The sequence below is a fragment of the Solanum lycopersicum genome, chromosome 3 (assembly GCF_036512215.1).
Source record: "Solanum lycopersicum chromosome 3, SLM_r2.1".
Lineage (NCBI taxonomy): Eukaryota > Viridiplantae > Streptophyta > Magnoliopsida > Solanales > Solanaceae > Solanum > Solanum lycopersicum.
The window spans coordinates 60460735-60477803 of NC_090802.1; the positions used below are offsets into that span (position 1 = coordinate 60460735).

Sequence of the window (17069 nt, forward strand, 5' to 3'; positions counted from 1 at the left end):
GTAATGTGATGGTGTTTAAGCATTTGTATAATTGCATTGTCTCCGAGATGAATTTAAATGGAGAAACATGATCAATGAGGATTCATATAGTCGTGTCCTACTTGTTTGGTAGTTGTTGCTTTTGTTACTATTCGATTATGGAGAGCTCTGCAAGTTGATCAAACTTAATGGAACAGAATTACACAAACATGCTTTTTCTACCTGAAATTGGAAATTCAAAAAGACTGCACTAAATCCTTGCAGCATAAAGACTCAATTGCATGTTAAGTAGCAATATAATAATTGTTTTGATTTCTTAATCTTAATCAACACATGAAACATCTAGAAGAGGTGATTTTTCTTTTACTTCTTAAATCTTAATCACCCTTAGCTTAAATGCACTAATTACATTTTAAAAAAAAAAGTAAAAGAAAAAAAAGAAGCACCACACAAGTGTAGTTAGTTTCTAATTCATAAAACACAGAGAAATTAGTTATAGAACGTAAAAATAATGAATTCTTCTTACCTATTCCAAAGATGATTGCTATGAGAGAGAGACTAATGTCCTGTTTGGTCAAACTTTTGAGTTTTGGGAGATTTTTACGACTGATTATTTTTTCCCAAAAAAAAATGGATTTTTGAGTTATGAGAGATTTTTAAGACTGATTATTTTTCCAAATATGCATAATATATTTAAAAAAAATTAAAATTGGATAAAATGACAGCTGTGGGATTTGAACCCACGCCCTTTCGGACCAGAGCCTAAATCTGGCGCCTTAGACCACTCGGCCAAACTGTCACATGTTTAAATATGACGTATTAAATTTTAATAAACAATTAACAACACATAATGTATCAAAGAAATTGGTGAAAAACAACCGGACTCTCATTTAATGAGTAACTGCAAAGAACAGAATTATCTGAGCACCCAAATCATGAATTATTGTTGCTCCTTCTTCTTCTGTATTATTGATTATTATTACACAATACACACCTGAATAATCTATCTATGTAGACAAATACACAAACTTATGCTGTAGGCTTTTATTTTCCATTCTGGTTTATTCAATTGTTAATAGTTTATGGCACCAAGTTTTGCTTTGATGTCATCAATGACAGTTGCATCAATTTTGAATGCCTTAGTCAACACCTCATCAGGAATTGATGGCTTTGAAGTAAACAGTGTAGTTGGTAGAACCACTGCTCCTGGCAAATGACTGTTAAAAGCTGTGATTGTCATTGCCTTCTCCTTTCCAACATTCATTTGGAAATGCACCAGTCCTCGGGGCACCACGAACATTTCCCCTGCAGTCAATACTTTGGAATATAACACGTTCTTCGTTGTTACGAACCCAACGTAGATCTTCCCTTTAATGACTACTCCGGACTCAGTTGCACGAGGGTGTGAATGAGGTGGATTTAGCCCTCCTGGGGCAAAGTCAACTCGATTCATCGAGAGACCTTGTGTGTTTAAACCTGGGAATGAAAGAACGTTCCCCACGGTTGCACTGAATCCAAATGCATTCTTAGTGTTTCCCTCTATGGTTAGGCCATCAAAGAAGAAGTCATTTGAAGTAACTTGAGAAGCAGGTTTGCAAGGAAAACCGTTGAGAGACGTTGATGTATCGTTCAGAATTGCAACACAGAAATCCTGCAGGGGATCAGGATCAGCTGAATCAGAAGGAAGTGGCAAGACTACTAGAATAACCAACAAGAACGTCACGCGAATAGCCATGGAATGATCAAACTTGATAGAATAGTGTGTGACAATGTACCCAATGGCACAGTAGTTAAAAGGCCTATTTATTACTCAAGCCAGCATTGGTGACATTTCATCAGCAAGAAAGCAACATGCTAAAATGATATCATATATATACATAAAGAAAAGAGGTTTAGTTGGACTTTTGACAATAGATAAAGTGCAATGTCTCAACTTCAGGAAATAGTCAATCAACTTGTTAGTAAATTTAACTTGGAGATTACGACCTCTGTGAAATATTCTACTACCATTTGTCAAAGCTACGAATCATTCAACTCGTGGTTCTTCATCCTATGGTACAGCAAGTCCATAGAGACTTCAGTCAAGACTCTGTTATGGTCCGGGGGCCTCGTATCTTAATAGAGTCAAGTGACAGATAAAGGTCAAGAGAAAGGGCTGACATGCTTCTGAATTTGGAGTACACCACATATATAACACCTTAGCAATGTGATAGAATGATAAACGAGTTTTGCAAGGGCATACCCCAAAATACAAATCTGTTAAGTAGGTTGGGCCAAAGTGAACAATATGTGTCATGGGCTTGAATCATAATACGTCATGTTGTTAAAAGTTAATTCTTTCAGTTGAGTTATCTAATAGTGATGTTAATTTCCAAATATAATAATTGTCATTTCTTGAACACTTTAACAGCAACTTTTGACCTTCTAATTGCTGAAATAGATAGGAAAGCTGACTTCTTGGATCTGTAACAACACACATTGATGCCCAAATGAACATCATTGATGATTGATTAGGTCATTTTAATTATTCATCTGAATAAAATTTTATTCTACAAGGATTTGTTCCATAATTTACAGAGCAACACATGTAAATGCTCAAAGATCATTTCAACTAAACTAACCCTTTTTCTTTTCTCTTTGGGATATTTTTGTTTAATATTCATGACATTATCATCTAAAATTCATAGACTGGAAAAAGTCATGATATTGATTATGAATCTTAATCAATTTTCTTGAGATGATTACGTTGGATATTACTTTTCCATAACGTAATTAGAATACTTCATGCTGCATATAAAGAAATTTCATCTCTTGTGTTGAAATAGCATTCAGTACTACAGTTGATAGGACTATATAGAGTCAACAAAATGCTAAGAAACTGCACAAAAGGCTTGAGAGAATCCCATTAGTGCGCTTAGCCTTATTTGATTCGAAAAGATGCATTCTTGTTCAAAAATATCAACCAAACCAAACTATCAATTGTATCTAGTATGTCATGTATTTCAAAAGTTTATGAAGAAACTGATATGTATACTTCAAGAACTGTGATCCAGAATCATGAGTTTCTAAACGAAGAGAATGATCTGAGTACCCAAATCGATACTTACAAATGAATATATTTAGAATTCTTGTTGCCTTTCTGCATTATTATTACACGATACATACCTGGATAATCTATGTACCAGATGAAAATTTGGACAAATACACAAATAAACCTGACTACACAAATTTGTGTTTTAGGCTTTTATTTTCCATTCTGTTTTTCAGGTGTTCTAGTTTTAAGAACCAAATTTGGCTTTGATGTCATCAATAACACTTGCTTCAACTTGGAAGGCCTTAGTCAACACATTATTAGGAATTGGTGGCATAGAAGCAAATAGTGTAGTTGGTAGAACCACTGACCCTGGCAAATGACTGTTAAAAGCTGTGATTGTCATTGCCTTCTCCTTACCAACATTCATTTGGAAATGCACGAGTCCTCGGGGCACCACGAACATCTCTCCCACAGTCAATACTTTGGCATGTAACACGTTGTTTGTTGTCAGGAATCCAACGTAGAGTTTCCCTTTAATGACTACCCCGGTCTCAGTTGCACGAGGGTGTGAATGAGGTGGATTTAGCCCTCCTGGGGCGAAATCAACTCGATTCATTGAGAGACCTAACGTGTTCAGCCCTGGGAATGCAAGAACGTTTCCCACGGTTGCAGTGAATCCAAATACGTTGTCTGTGTTTCCCTCTTTGGTTAGGCCATCAAAGAAAAAGTCATCTGAAGTAACTTGGGAAGTAGGCTTGCAAGGAAAACCGTTAATAGATGCTGATGTATCATTCAGAATTCCAACGCAGAAATCTTGTAGGGGATCAGGATCAGCAGAATGAGAAGGAAAAGGTAAGACTACCAGCATAACCAACAAGAACGTCACACGAATAGCCATTGAATGATCAAACTTGAAATTTTAAAGAATAGTGTGCGACAATGTACTAATGACATGGTAGTTCAAGGGCTATTTATCTGTTAAGCTAGCCTTGGTGACATTTCATTTTCAAGAAAGCAACATGTTGAAATCAAATCATAAAGAAAGGAAATTTAGTTGAGGTTAGTTGGCCTTTTTGACAATAGAAAAATGCAATGTCTTAACTTCATCGGGAAATAGTCAATCAACTTGTTATTTATTAACTCGGGGATTATGACCTCTATGAATTATCATACCATTTGTCAAAGCTACGAACCGTTCAACTCATTTCTAACCAGATGTTCTTCATCCTAGCCCTTGCCATGGTACAACAGACTTCTGTCAAGACTCTGTTATGGTCAGGGGGCTCGTATCGAAAGAGGGTCAAGTGACACCTACAGGTCAAGAGAAGAACTGACAGAGTTCTAGGTTAACATGCTTCTGAATATGGAGTACACCGTACACATAACACCTTAGGCGAATAACACATCCAAATGTGAGAGAAAAGTGAAGGGTTTTAAGAGGGCATAGCCTTCCGTAAAGTATGTTGGGCCAAAGTGGACGATACGTGTAATGTGCTTGAGTTGTGATTGGTCATGAAGGAAAAAAGGGAAAAATGTTGATTAATTACCTTCCATCTCAAACATTAAGCTGAAAGTATCCAAGTCCTATTGGAATCACAACCACATTTTCTGAAGTGAGTTAGACAAGCACATCATGTCATGCCATCAGTCAATTTCTTCATATGTGAAGTGTCAAAAGATTAATCTTTCAATCGAGCTAACCTTGTTAATTTTAATTTCCAGATATAATAAATGTCAATATGTTGATAACTTGAATACTTTATCAGCAGGTTTTGACCATCTAACTTACTGCTGAAATAGATAGGGAAGTTGACTTCTTGGATCTGTAACAACACACCTTCATGCTCAAATGAACATCATTGATTAGGTCATTTTAATATACAAGGACTTGTACCAGAAACACATGCAAATACTCCAGATCAAATTAAGAAAAGATAACATCGGCTAAACTAACCCCTTTGGACTATTCTTTTAGCTTGGCTATTAGTAGAACAAAGAAAAAAAAATGTCAAATTGGAGGAAACTGGAGTAGTTAAACCTACCGATATTTTTGTTAAACAGGCTTGACATGGTCAACTAAAATTCTCAATCTGGAAAAAGTTGTTTATTAGCTTGACATTGATATGATCCTAGTCAAATTTATTGGGATGATATGTCCATGTTCGTTGGATATTACTTTTTCGTAACGTAATTAGACTACTTCATGCTGCATGTAAATGACCTAGGAAAATCTGATGAATTTACGAAACGATACATGAACTTAGTCCAGTGTTTGGTTGATAATATTCAGATTAAAGAAACTAAAAATACAGTACTATTTCAAAGATTCTAGGAAGGAACTGATATGTTCATATCCAACCTTGCCCACAAATGAATGGTTCAACTCAATTGACACACATGCTACCAAACTTACAAAGACATTCTTGCACCAAAGTGGTTCCTCTTCAGATGACATGATAGATGATGCATTTGTATTAGAGATCACAAATCACTAAGGACTGATTCCATCCCAATCTCTATGATGATGCTGTGATGAGAATTGTCCTGCAGCTTGTCATAAGAGCAGTTTTCTCACTGGCAAAACTCCAGCGCAGCTGGACTAATAGGAATCACACCAGAAGGTGATACAAGTGCATCCACAAGAACGTCATTTGGAGTTAGAGGTATAGTACCCTCATCCACTATTTGAACTGAGTAAGAAAGTGCAACTGCGAACAATAGTGAAAAGTCACTATAGAAAAGCAAAATTTATTGTATTTATCCTGGAAAGAAACAGACAGAGAGACATACCTTTGAGCGGTTGCTTCCAATTTCGCTTCTCGGCAAGCTCTTGATATCTTGATAAAAAGGTGTCATAGTATCTGTTTTTGTCAAAGCATGAAAAAAACAAAGGATCATCAACAAGAGGATAAAAATGTAAATTTTAGTAACGAGTCAGAAGGGAAACCATGTAACTGCTCTTCTTGTTATTTTGTTATTCCTTTTTTCATTAACAGGTCACTCTTCTCTTCCTTTCTTGTACTTCTTCCCTATCTTATCTTAATCAAATCAAAGCCGTTACTATTTTTTTGATAAAGAATCAAATCTGTTACTTTTGTAGAAGAAATATAAAGAGACAAAGGAATAAAACCTACCCTCCACCGCGGCCCAACCGTCTTCCAGCTTTGTCAAATGCAAGTCCTTCATGGAGAGAGAGTAAACACATAATTTCCAAAAGCAATATATTTACAAAATTATTTCAAGCTCTTTCACAAGTTAATGACAGACATTAATGTACTTACCAGGTAAAATTAACAAATCAACAGGCTCATTAGCGAACAAGACTGCAAAAACAAAAAGTATTTCAATTATTAGCATTGAAGTCCACAATCCTGCTTTAGATTTCACCTTTGAAAAAAAAAAATGTATCTACCAACAAACAAGTCAAAGATATTAGCTGCAAATCCAAACATAACCCGCAAGATGTATCCATTACTTGGTTAATATTTTAATGAAGTAGGTCTAAAAGAACAGCAGATGCTCTTGTTTGGATAAGTGTAAAATGTGACACTTAGTTTCAACAACAGTACAATACAAGGGCACACGAGGAAAAGGTATCAATTCCAGAGATGAAGTTCTTCTAGTAAACATGAACCTAAACATGTATTACGCTCTTTTTTATCTTATACAAATGAACCTGGAACCTGCTATGCCCCTTTCCATTTGTCTCGGGCATATTACAATCTTTGAAACTCCTCAATCAAAGCAGCCAAAATTCTTCAATGCTTTCACCTTTTATTATTCTGTTCATGTGTTGCCAGTGATAGACAATTGCTCTAGTCGTGCTGAGGCACACCCAAAGTGTTAGACTATACATTGAATGTGTTTTCCTTCAAAAAGTTTGTCAGATAGCCATGAGTTTGGGGAGTGGAAATTGCGTTCACAGAGCATATCCTGTAACCAACTAGTTTGGCTGGCATTTAATATTTAAAAGGAAGGGGCATAGTTTCCAAAGGGAGCCTCTAGCAACTACTATGTAATTATAACAACACAAATGAGAACAAACAAAAAACACATTCATTTTAAACAAGAAACAGACAACTACATCTAACATGAGGTGTCCAGATAATTTATTCAAGAAATGCACTTTTCAGAAGTTATTAAAACATAAAGCAAGGATATCTAATATAGTAACTACCATTAGAGGATTTTCTGAAACGACACAAATTTTCACATTAAAATACAACGCTGGGACAGAGAATGAAATTGTTCCACAATTAGAACTTACTGAAAGTTGAAATTAAACAATTTGATTATGTGCACTACCTATTATTACTGCAGTCAGAACAGTTACATGTAATGACCCTTATTGTCATTTTTAGTGTTTTATCTTCTGTACATCGTTTAGAGCGTTCCTATAGCGCGTTCCTATAGCGATTCCAAGTCATTTATGACTTGCTGGGACTGACAGATCGGTCACCGGTCATTCGTTTGGTTATTGTGTGAGTTTTAGTATTTTTGGAGCTTATGAACCTTGAACGATCATTCTCGATCAAAAGTTCAAGAAGATGACATCAGAATCCAATTCTGACGATTCCATCAGTTCCGGAACATTTTAGTCTAGTAGCATTGTCGACATGACTCCCTAAGTTTTCAGTGTGAGTTGGTGGGATTAGGCGTTTTAACTTTAAGTTTAAAGGCTAAGTTTGACTTTAGTCAACTCGCTCGGATGAGAATTCCGTCAGCGCGGTTAGCTCCGGAATGTCGAGTTTGGTCTAGTTTGACCCTTCTTTCGGGTTTTGAGGTTTTTGATATTTTTCCGAGTCCTTTTGTGGTTTTTGACTTAAAATGGCCAATGGAAGTGGGACCCACATTTTATCGAGGTGACCTTTGATGAAAATTTCGACTGCGCCTTTGAGTCCGGAATGTCGACTTTGGTAGGGCAGCATATCCATTTTATTTTTATCAGGTTCCGAACGAATTCCGAGCATCCGTCGGAGACTTTAAAGAAAGTAGGCAAAGCTGAATCTGGTGCAGCCCCTATAAAAACCCAACTTTCAGCTTTGTATCTTACTTTAGAATCTTGATATCTTGAGCTATACAACTCCAAATTGGGCGATTCAAACGGCTAAGTTGTGAGATTTTTTGAGGGCAACGCATTGGTGAGCTTGGAATCTGATTTGGGGACCCGATTTGAGGTAAATTTTGGGTTTTAACTGCTGTCTAGCTCATTTTCGAGCACAAGTTTTGGGTTTTTTTAGAAGGTGATTTCTTGGCCATTTTAGGTCCGAATCAAGTGATTCAAGAGCCTATATTGTGTAGTTTTTCATGAGGATCGTCGTGGTGTGGTTGGTTTTGGCTGTTGGAGCTTCATTTTTGGTAAAATCTTGTAAGTAGCTGCTGCCATAGTTGCTGATTTTTAGCTTAGAATTTGGGTTCTTTTGTTGCATGTTCATGTTGGGACTGTTTTGAGTCCTGAATTATGCTCCATTATGGTATACAAGTTTCGAGAGTTATTTAGGACTTTTATTTGGGGTTAATTCGGGATTTCTCAACGCGGATCCCACTTTTTCCATTTTGACCATGAAATTGACCCGTCTCCGTTTCTTGCGATTTTAGTGTATCAACGTTTCGAGGCCTTTTAGAAAGTAAAAGATCCGGGGAGTGAATTTTGGAGCGCGCGTGATCTGCGTTCAGGTAGGCTATGGTTTCTCTTCTTAGATTGAACTCGAACATGTGAATGCATGTTGATTAGTTGGGATTTGGGGTTGGGTAGTTATTGGATCATGCATAGGTGTTACAAATCATATTTCCGCTTTTTTTTTCCTGAGAATTATCGGGTAACTGTGAGCATGTTTATTGTTATTAATTGATTTTTTTTGCTATATGAATTACTTGTATGTTTGAATACTGGTTGTCAGAAGTATGTTGGGCCTTAGTTTAAGTTTGACTAGGGTTTTCCTTAGAAATGCATGATTCAAAGTCGGTAGGACTTAGTTTAGCCCCGACGTCGCTCGGCCGGCTTAAATCCTTGTAGACTGATGTAGCAGACTTGAGTCTGATAGTTGGGTATTTAGAAAGACGATGAGCTTGCTCTAGCGATTGTTACTCTTATTTCTTCGATGTTACGGCTTCTCGAGTTACGTCAGTGACAATGATTTCCGCTCCGTGATTCAAAGTTGAGTTTCTATTCGACTTTAAGGTCTTACATTGATTAGCTAAGTTTGGATGGTGTTCCATGGGTTTATATGATTACGGATAGATAAAGACTCTTTCAGCAGCTATATCGACATCTTTGTCGGGTATCCGGATTTAAGGTCCGGCCTCGAACATCCACATACTTATGTAGAGCATCCGGTTAGAGGTCCGGCCTCAAGTATGTAGAGCATCCGGTTAGAGGTCCGGCCTCAGTTACTTATATTTTGCAATTGGCTACTTGTGTAATTCTGGTGAGTGTCCGGTTCAAGGCCCGACCTTCGTACCGTCAGATTTTACTTTTTGGTTCGGTGTTCTTCGGCCTCGAGTTTTATTCTCCTTAAGTTATAGTTATTTTGTGTACTCGTCGGGCTTATGGGGGTCCGTTCGGGTTTTTATTTAAACTTGTGCACGAGTGTACCTTCTGGGCTTATGGTGGGTCCAGTTAGGTATAGTTAGCTTATTTATATTAATTTAGTTAGATTTTTATACACTCGTGTGCATTATTGTGTTACTTAGCCTTCTGTTCTTGATCTCTAGTTTTGTGATTCCGTCTTTTCATAGTGCTTTACTTTTCTAGTTCAGTCGGCCTATGATGCCTACTGGGTACCTGTTTTTTTTGGTACTCGTGCTACGCTCTGCATCTATTTTCGTGATGCAGGTCCGAGCACCGGTAGTCAGCGTTGATCGAGTTTGGAGAATTTCTGGTCTGGAGACAGGGGTGAGCACACAGCGTTTTGTACTATTTCAGTCTCCATCTGTTTATATAAAGATTTGTCTTTTACTTTTCGAGACAGTCTAGTTTCGGTGGTCCACTGTGGGACTTGTACTCGTTTTGTTGGTAGCTCTGTATTAGTGACTTCCAGGTTCTGGGAGGGATCCTTTATTGTATTTATGTTTTGGTTTGTTTATGTTGTTATAGTAATTTTTCTTAGTCTTGTTTAGTTTCTACCCTCACACCCAGTATGTGTGGTTCTGGGTTGTGGTTTGGCTTACCTACTGATGGGTTATAGTAGGTGCCTTCATGGCTCGAGAAATTGAGTCGTGACATTACAGCAATGAGAAGAAAAAGTACTATTTGTTACAAAGGAAAAGTAATGTACCATCCTCGCGTTCATTCCCCTCAGCATCTAATGGAGCTGGTTCCAGAATGTTCATTGAATTTGCAATCAAATCCTCAGTGCTTGAAATGTTAAGCATTCGCATGTTTCTGTTCCTATCCTCCACTCTTGGAACAAATAGCTTCTTTCGCATCTGCAAATCTAGTCTTATTTGATAACAGTAAAAATGAACAAGAACCAAGGTCTACAACAAGCTAAAGACTTGACAACGAAGAGAAAAAAAGCTGAGACTTGTAATAATGTTTCCACCAAGTGCTTAATAAAGAATAATAGCATTACCAAATAGTCAGGTACGAACACCGCCTAGCCTTAAAAATCAGTTCCTCATTAGTACTTTAGAATATATTAGCAGAGAAGTATTTACTATATGGGATATCCAATATAGCATACTCCTTATATCGATTAATCAATCAACTACGACTCAATCCCAAACTAGTTAAATAGAATTCCTAGTGGTGGTCTGTGAGCCTCAGCATTGTTACAAGCCAAAGATTTAAACAGAATACTCCTGCCCTTTTACACCCAAAAAATCCCCTAATTTTCAAACGCAATTCTAAAACACACCTCTGAATGGCTACTGAGAATATGAGATAGTATTCGGCTTGTATCTACTTCTCGCAAGGCACTACAGCTTATGTAAGCGCACAATCCCTTGCAAGCCTTAAACCACGGGGCCTCCATTACAATCCTTTGTATTGCTTCATCTAACCAGTCGCATAGAAATCAAAGCATCACTACACGTTCAAAAGGAAAAACAAATCAAAGTCTATAACTACTACGTGTATTGAAAAGAACTACCTTCTTCGGATCTAAGGGTAGGATCCATGGATTTGAGATCTCTTTTAACAACCAAACGGAGGGCCTTTTTCTGCTTGAAGATTGTGTCCAAATGGGCAGTGTCAGAAGTGTTCTGTTCTCCGGCGGTGCTCATGGTGGCAGTGGCGGAACACGGTGAGGTTTGACGGCGGAGGATAGCGGAGCGGGTGGGGAAGAAGCGGCTGGTGGACAGTGACACTGCCCAAGGAATGGCCATCTAATCGCCTCTCCTCCGTTACCCACGCGCGGTTAACCATTGGAGTAATTTAATATTTTAAAATTACCAGAAGTTATTGATTTTAGTATTTCAGCAGGATGATTATCAATTAATTGATATATAACTTTTTAAATTTTAAAAAATAATTTGAAAAATGGATAATAAATGTTGAGGGTATATGACAAAAATATGTTTTTCTTTGATACACTAAAATCGACAAGCAAAAATGATAGACATGATGGTTAGGGGTGCGCATAAACACCGGAAAATCGAAACATCGAATTGAATCAAAATTTTTTAAAATTTCGGTTTTGGTTTTTCGGTTTTCGGTTCGATATTTGATTTATTTTTTTGTATTTTCGGTATTTTAGTTCGGTTTTTGGTACGTATTACTTTGGAATTCGATATTTCAGTTTAAACCGAAATATTATATTTTAATTTATAAATTATATTATATTTAACAATTATTAATATTAGATAATTTTTTTTAAAAAAATAAAAAATCCTAAATCCCTAATACCCTATCCTCTTCACTCTTCGGCACAACTTCTTCAACTTCATCCTCTCTCTTCAACTTCATCCTCTTCCTCTCTCTTCAACTTCGTCCTCTCCTCTTCACTCTTCAGCACAACTTCTGCCTTCTTTTCTCCTCTTCCTCTTTTACTCCAGCCGGCGTCCACCGCCACCAGTAGCAGCGCCGCCAGCCGCCATCCTCGAGCAGCAGCCAGCCGCCGGCGAGTCAGCCACCAGCCAACCCACTAAACAGGCCCATTAAAAAATCGAAATAAAAAACCGAATCGAATTAACAAAAATCGAACCGAACCGAAATATTTCGATTCGGTATTCGATACGTAATTTTAAAAAACCGAAAACCGAAAAAAAACCGAACCGAACCGAAATACCGAATGCCCACCCCTAATGATGATTATAAATTTGAGTTATTGGCTAGTAATAGAATAAAAATATTTATAATTATAATTCACATTATTAAATATATTTCTCAAGGAGCGTGAGCCCGGCTTTCCTGATCTATCAAAAGAAATCCAAGTTTTATTAGAACATTTTCTACGTGATATATTTTGTGATATATTTTTATGAGGTTAATCTTGAATCGTCATTCGTTGCATAAATATTTTTATTTAACTGAATACTTTTGGACAAAAAATCTCAATTTCAGAATCTTTATTGAGTGAATTATTTAAAAACAGTCATAAACTCATAAGCTCAAAGTTAAACCAGTAATATGAATCGAAAATATATTTTGATAATTATTTGGTTGCGTTGACTGACCCATTTCGGAAGGTAACAACTAATGAGATGATTTTTTATATGGATCATTCGTGGAATAGCTTGGATTAAATGGCGACATGTTATACCATACATTTTTTCTTTTATAACTATGATGTGGAAGCAAATTTCCGGGTATCTTTATTAATTCTAGAATTTACTTGTAATTTTACGTTATAAATATAGGTTCTTATTATAGTAGAATAAAAGTATAGTACCGTAATTATTATTTAATCATTCAAGATAAAATATATATATCTATATATATACTCAATTGTTATTTACATTAAATCATATTATTTTTTTCTCTATCGTGTATGCTTTAAAGGGAGCATGATTGACGACCGTTAATATAGTTAATTGATCCGCCAAGCACTTTCCTATTAATTAGTTAAACATTTTGAAACTTTTGCATTAGGGAAAACTAAACTTCTTTCTTCCTTCTTCACAGAAAGAAACTAGAGAGAAAAAAAAAGAGGGTGATCATGATCTGGGGTTTATTTTAGCCACCATGATCATGATTCATCTCCTTTCATTGTTTGCCTTTTGATCATCAATCTTTGTCTTGAATATTGTTAGGGGTATTTTTATTAGAAAAAAAAAATTAAGGTAAAAAGGAAAGAAATGGCTTCGCGATCTTTCAAATGCTTGGTTGAACAAAAGCTTGGGAGAGTTGGGGTTTTCTGTGTATATGCTGTTCTTGAATGGGTGATGATCCTTCTTCTTTTCATTGATGGTTTTCTTGCACTTTTCACCAATGAATTTGCGAAGTTTTTTGAATTGAAAGTCCCCTGTTTGCTCTGCACAAGGATCGATCATATTTTCATAAAGAGGAACTCTAGTTTCTATTACAACGAGTCCATTTGTGAGGGTCACAAGAAAGACATATCTTCCCTCGCGTATTGTCATGTCCACAAGAAGCTTTCTGATATAAGAAACATGTGTGAAGGGTGTCTTCTCTCTTTTGCAACAGAGAAAGAAGCAGATTGTGATAAGTACAAGTCGTTAGTTGGGATTTTGCACAAGGACATTGATTGCTTTGTGGATGATGATAAGAGAATGTCGATAAAATCAGTTAAGAACGAAGAAGAGGTTATCAAAACTGCAAGTGTTGTGCTTCGGAACTGTTCTTGCTGTGGGGAACCTCTGAAATTGAGGACTAAATATGCCAGGAACTCATCCATAAATGGAAATCACTACACTCAAGCTCCTGCCTCATCTCCTCGATCTCCGTTAACGTGGAAAAATGAGGAATCCGGCAATATGGAATTGCCTCGTATCCAGTATACAAAGCTCAAGTTTTCCTCAGATAATGAATCGATTCTACCAGATGATGAGGGACACCAGAATGCAGGTATCTATTTGTCTTTACTATTTCTTTTGGCTTAAAGTTTTCTGCATTATCTGTATTGAGGTAAAAAGAAAAAAAGGGGAAGCTCTTTCATCTTAACTCTGCAATTTTTACAATTAGAGCTCAACATCTATCAACTCTCACTCTTCAGTGTACACAACTTAAATCTCACAATTATCAAGATGACTAACAATCTCAGTCTCTGATAGCGCACGTACAAGACTGTCATTGTTGAAGGGGATAGTTATAATATTTGTGTTAAGAGTCGAACTATATTTTCAATGTGTAGCAGGTAGAGAGGATATTAAAGCTGCTACTGCCCCGCTGCTACCAGATCCCGAGGACATTCATGAGGAATCTAGCAAAACCCCAGTTTCTGCAAGAAACAAGTTCTTTGGGATCCCATTAACAGACTCCGCTCAAGCTAGTCCAAAGTGGCCTAATAAGCCCAGAAAATTGGGTGGTGATAAGAGTGAATTCATCTCAGATGCTAATGACGCGAGTGCAGTAAACGAAGCAGATGATGACATTGTGCATAGCTTGAAGAGGCAGGTTCGTCTGGACAGAAAGTCTCTTATGGAATTATACATGGAATTGGATGAAGAAAGAAGTGCCTCTGCTGTGGCAGCTAACAATGCCATGGCCATGATCACACGTTTGCAAGCAGAGAAGGCAGCTGTACAAATGGAAGCCTTACAGTATCAGAGAATGATGGAAGAGCAGGCAGAATATGACCAAGAGGCCTTGCAAGTCATGAAAGACTTAGTTTTGAAGAGAGAGGAAGAGATAAAGGTCTTGGAGGCTGAAATCGATACCTACAGGGAGAGATATGGAATTATCAAGAAAGTCGGTAGTGAGGTTTGTGAAGTTGATGCAGATGATGATTATCAAGAGTTGAGATCTCAGTCTGCATCATCCTTCGATGGAAGATCCGACTGTAGCAGTCCTCGTCAAGCAGATCATAATGGAGTAAATGGATTCCATATTGGATGTCCTGGGGAATATAGAGATGAAAATATTGATGAATCAAACCTTGATTTTGAGAACGAGAGATCTTATCTACAGGGTTTGTTAACAACCCTTGAAAAGCAGATCAAAATACCTCCTGATGTTGACTCTCATGTGCTAGAATCAAATGTGATTCAAGACAAAGGTATATATGAGTCTTTGCTTTCTCTATTTACCAGCCTTCTTTTTCTTTTCATTCTTAGTTAAAGACTACCAGATACTAAATATCAAGTTCTCTTCTTAGGAAATGATAATAAGGTTATACTTACAAGAGAAGTCTCTCTACTTAGAGAGAGATTGAGAGCTGTTGAAGCAGAAAGTGGTTTCTTGAAACACGCCGCCATGACATTACAGAGGGGTGGAGACGGAACCAAACTCTTGACTGAGATAGCTCAACATCTGCGGGAGCTTAGACACAGAGATACAGCAACAGAAGTTGCAGATGCATGACTTTTGTCCAAAAAGGTGATTCTTCCCTAGTGAGCTCTCTTCTTAGTTGATAGCCGAATGTACTAGAATTTCTTTAAAGCAACGAAATGATAAGAATTAGAAAGTTATGCAGTTATGTATGGTGTAAATTTTCCAAAGAGGAGTGTTCAAGAGCTACAGAAGTACAGAACCATTCATACTTTTAGCTAATATTTAACTCCAACAATAAACTTGTTGGTCGTGTTTTCAGAATTTTTGCATTTATGTTTCATGTCATTTGTCAGTTCCCTTATCACTGGAAGCTTAATGCTCCTAGAAGTCTGCAGAACATTGCTGACAACTTTTTGTGGTCGCGCTCTTAAGGGCCTGGTTTACCAAGATGCTGCTACAACGACCTTGAATATTTCATAGGTAATTAAATTAAAGAAGATAAGTGTATCAATTCATCATTTCCATTTTGAGTTGCAATTTAACTGCTAATTGCAGCAGGAGTCAGTAATGTAACAAGTGTTTTTTGCAGTTCTCTTTTTTCTTTTCCTCTCTCCTGTTCTTCCATATTTAGGATGTACAGTTAAAGAAGGAGCCCTGAAGGCTTCAGCTTTGGCATTTCCCATGAGCTTTACTTCTCATTACTAAGAGGGGCTTGAGGTTCTTCAGGTAATATTCTATAGCATGCTAGTATATTCACTAGGCATAAGCCAATTTCTTTCCAAATTTTGAGAAGGAAAGTAAATACATATTGGGATGTGTTAATATCATTCTGGAATGGACCGAGTAAAGGATCCAAAGAAAAATGATTGGTTTAAACTTCTCCTTTCTAGGTGAGGATTGAATATATGTGCTAGATTGATGTATTTTTAAAGGATAATCTCCTTAGAAACAAGTACTATTAACTTAAATGGGTTCTTATTGACCTACAAACCTCCTATTTTAAAGTATTTTTCTCCCAAAAATATACTACTTCTAAGCTTTTGTTGAAAAGGTATATGGCTTAATATGCAAACACTTGATCTACAGGTAGTGATTAATACTGCTTTGCAGGTGAAATTGGCTTGGAACCAGAAAACTTTGAAATAGTCCAGCAAAAGGCATTATGGATTCACAGGAAGACTCTAAATGAGAAACGAACAACTAGTTTTGTCTAATGTAAATGCATATAGATGGTTATATATTTGTAAGATATTCACCTCCCTTGACCATCTATTTTAGACTTGTTGTTTCATCAGATGCTACGACAGGAATTTCACTGACAGCAGTTGTACTTGTACACACATGCTTGTTTAGCAGATAATGTAACTTAGTCATTCATTAAACGATCACAGTGGAAGGTGTGAGTGAGCATATAATGGTTCTAATCCTCTCATGCATTACTTATCTTTCTTTCCCACTCAAGAGACATTTATTAGGTTCCTAAAGCCTCAATTTACTAGAATCTTTTCTTTTTACCATTTTCATTTCCTCTTTTATACGAGGGAATGAAATATTCCGTCAAAACATAATGCTAATGCCTTTGATAAGAGCTGGCTATAGTACCAATTTAGGCTTCTGCACCAAAATCATAAGCTTCTCCAACTCCTCAAGGCTTTCATCAGAGAAAGCCACAGCAGAGTGCAGACGAGGATACAAATCAAGTACAATGATTGTGCGTCAAGC

At 36.9% G+C, this 17069-nt stretch overlaps 4 protein-coding genes, 1 long non-coding RNA gene and 1 other non-coding gene across 8 annotated transcripts; 2 read left to right on the forward strand and 4 right to left on the reverse strand.

Annotated features, from left to right (window-relative positions):
* Positions 1-698: 698 nt before the first annotated feature.
* On the reverse strand, positions 699-778 carry TRNAL-UAG (transfer RNA leucine (anticodon UAG)). Its single transcript has one exon. It is a non-coding gene; the product is annotated as a tRNA-Leu (tRNA).
* Positions 779-843: 65 nt separating this feature from the next.
* LOC101263991 (germin-like protein subfamily T member 2) lies at positions 844-2437 on the reverse strand. The gene has a single exon (XM_004236118.5). It carries the CDS (start codon positions 1712-1714, stop codon positions 1052-1054), a length of 663 nt encoding a protein of 220 aa, XP_004236166.1. The 5' UTR covers positions 1715-2437; the 3' UTR covers positions 844-1051.
* Positions 2438-3063: 626 nt separating this feature from the next.
* Positions 3064-3911, reverse strand: LOC101264308 (germin-like protein subfamily T member 2). Its single transcript, XM_004236119.5, has one exon. The coding sequence runs from the start codon at positions 3909-3911 to the stop codon at positions 3258-3260; it is 654 nt and encodes a 217-aa protein (XP_004236167.1). The 3' UTR covers positions 3064-3257.
* A 1382-nt stretch (positions 3912-5293) lies between these two features.
* On the reverse strand, positions 5294-11366 carry LOC543718 (5-formyltetrahydrofolate cycloligase). Its single transcript, NM_001247802.2, has 7 exons — positions 11107-11366; positions 10873-11012; positions 10291-10441; positions 6295-6336; positions 6148-6193; positions 5804-5874; positions 5294-5721 (listed from the first exon to the last, which is right to left on the reverse strand). The coding sequence occupies exons 1-7, from the start codon at positions 11339-11341 to the stop codon at positions 5585-5587; spliced, it is 822 nt and encodes a 273-aa protein (NP_001234731.1). The 5' UTR covers positions 11342-11366; the 3' UTR covers positions 5294-5584.
* On the forward strand, positions 8511-11315 carry LOC138347294 (uncharacterized). Its single transcript, XR_011220083.1, has 2 exons — positions 8511-8689; positions 9849-11315. It is a non-coding gene; the product is annotated as an uncharacterized lncRNA (long non-coding RNA).
* A 1676-nt stretch (positions 11367-13042) lies between the features above and the next one.
* Positions 13043-16729, forward strand: LOC101263101 (probable myosin-binding protein 5). 3 transcript variants are annotated; one of them, XM_019213041.3, is made up of 6 exons: positions 13043-13982; positions 14272-15132; positions 15232-15452; positions 15701-15827; positions 15937-16073; positions 16458-16729. In XM_019213041.3, the coding sequence occupies exons 1-3, from the start codon at positions 13253-13255 to the stop codon at positions 15435-15437; spliced, it is 1797 nt and encodes a 598-aa protein (XP_019068586.1). In that variant the 5' UTR covers positions 13043-13252; the 3' UTR covers positions 15438-15452; positions 15701-15827; positions 15937-16073; positions 16458-16729. The 3 variants fall into 3 exon arrangements, with proteins under 3 accessions (XP_019068586.1, XP_019068584.1, XP_019068585.1); XM_019213039.3 differs by having other exon boundaries at positions 13044-13982; positions 14269-15132; XM_019213040.3 differs by having other exon boundaries at positions 13044-13982; positions 14269-15132; positions 15743-15827.
* Positions 16730-17069: the final 340 nt, after the last annotated feature.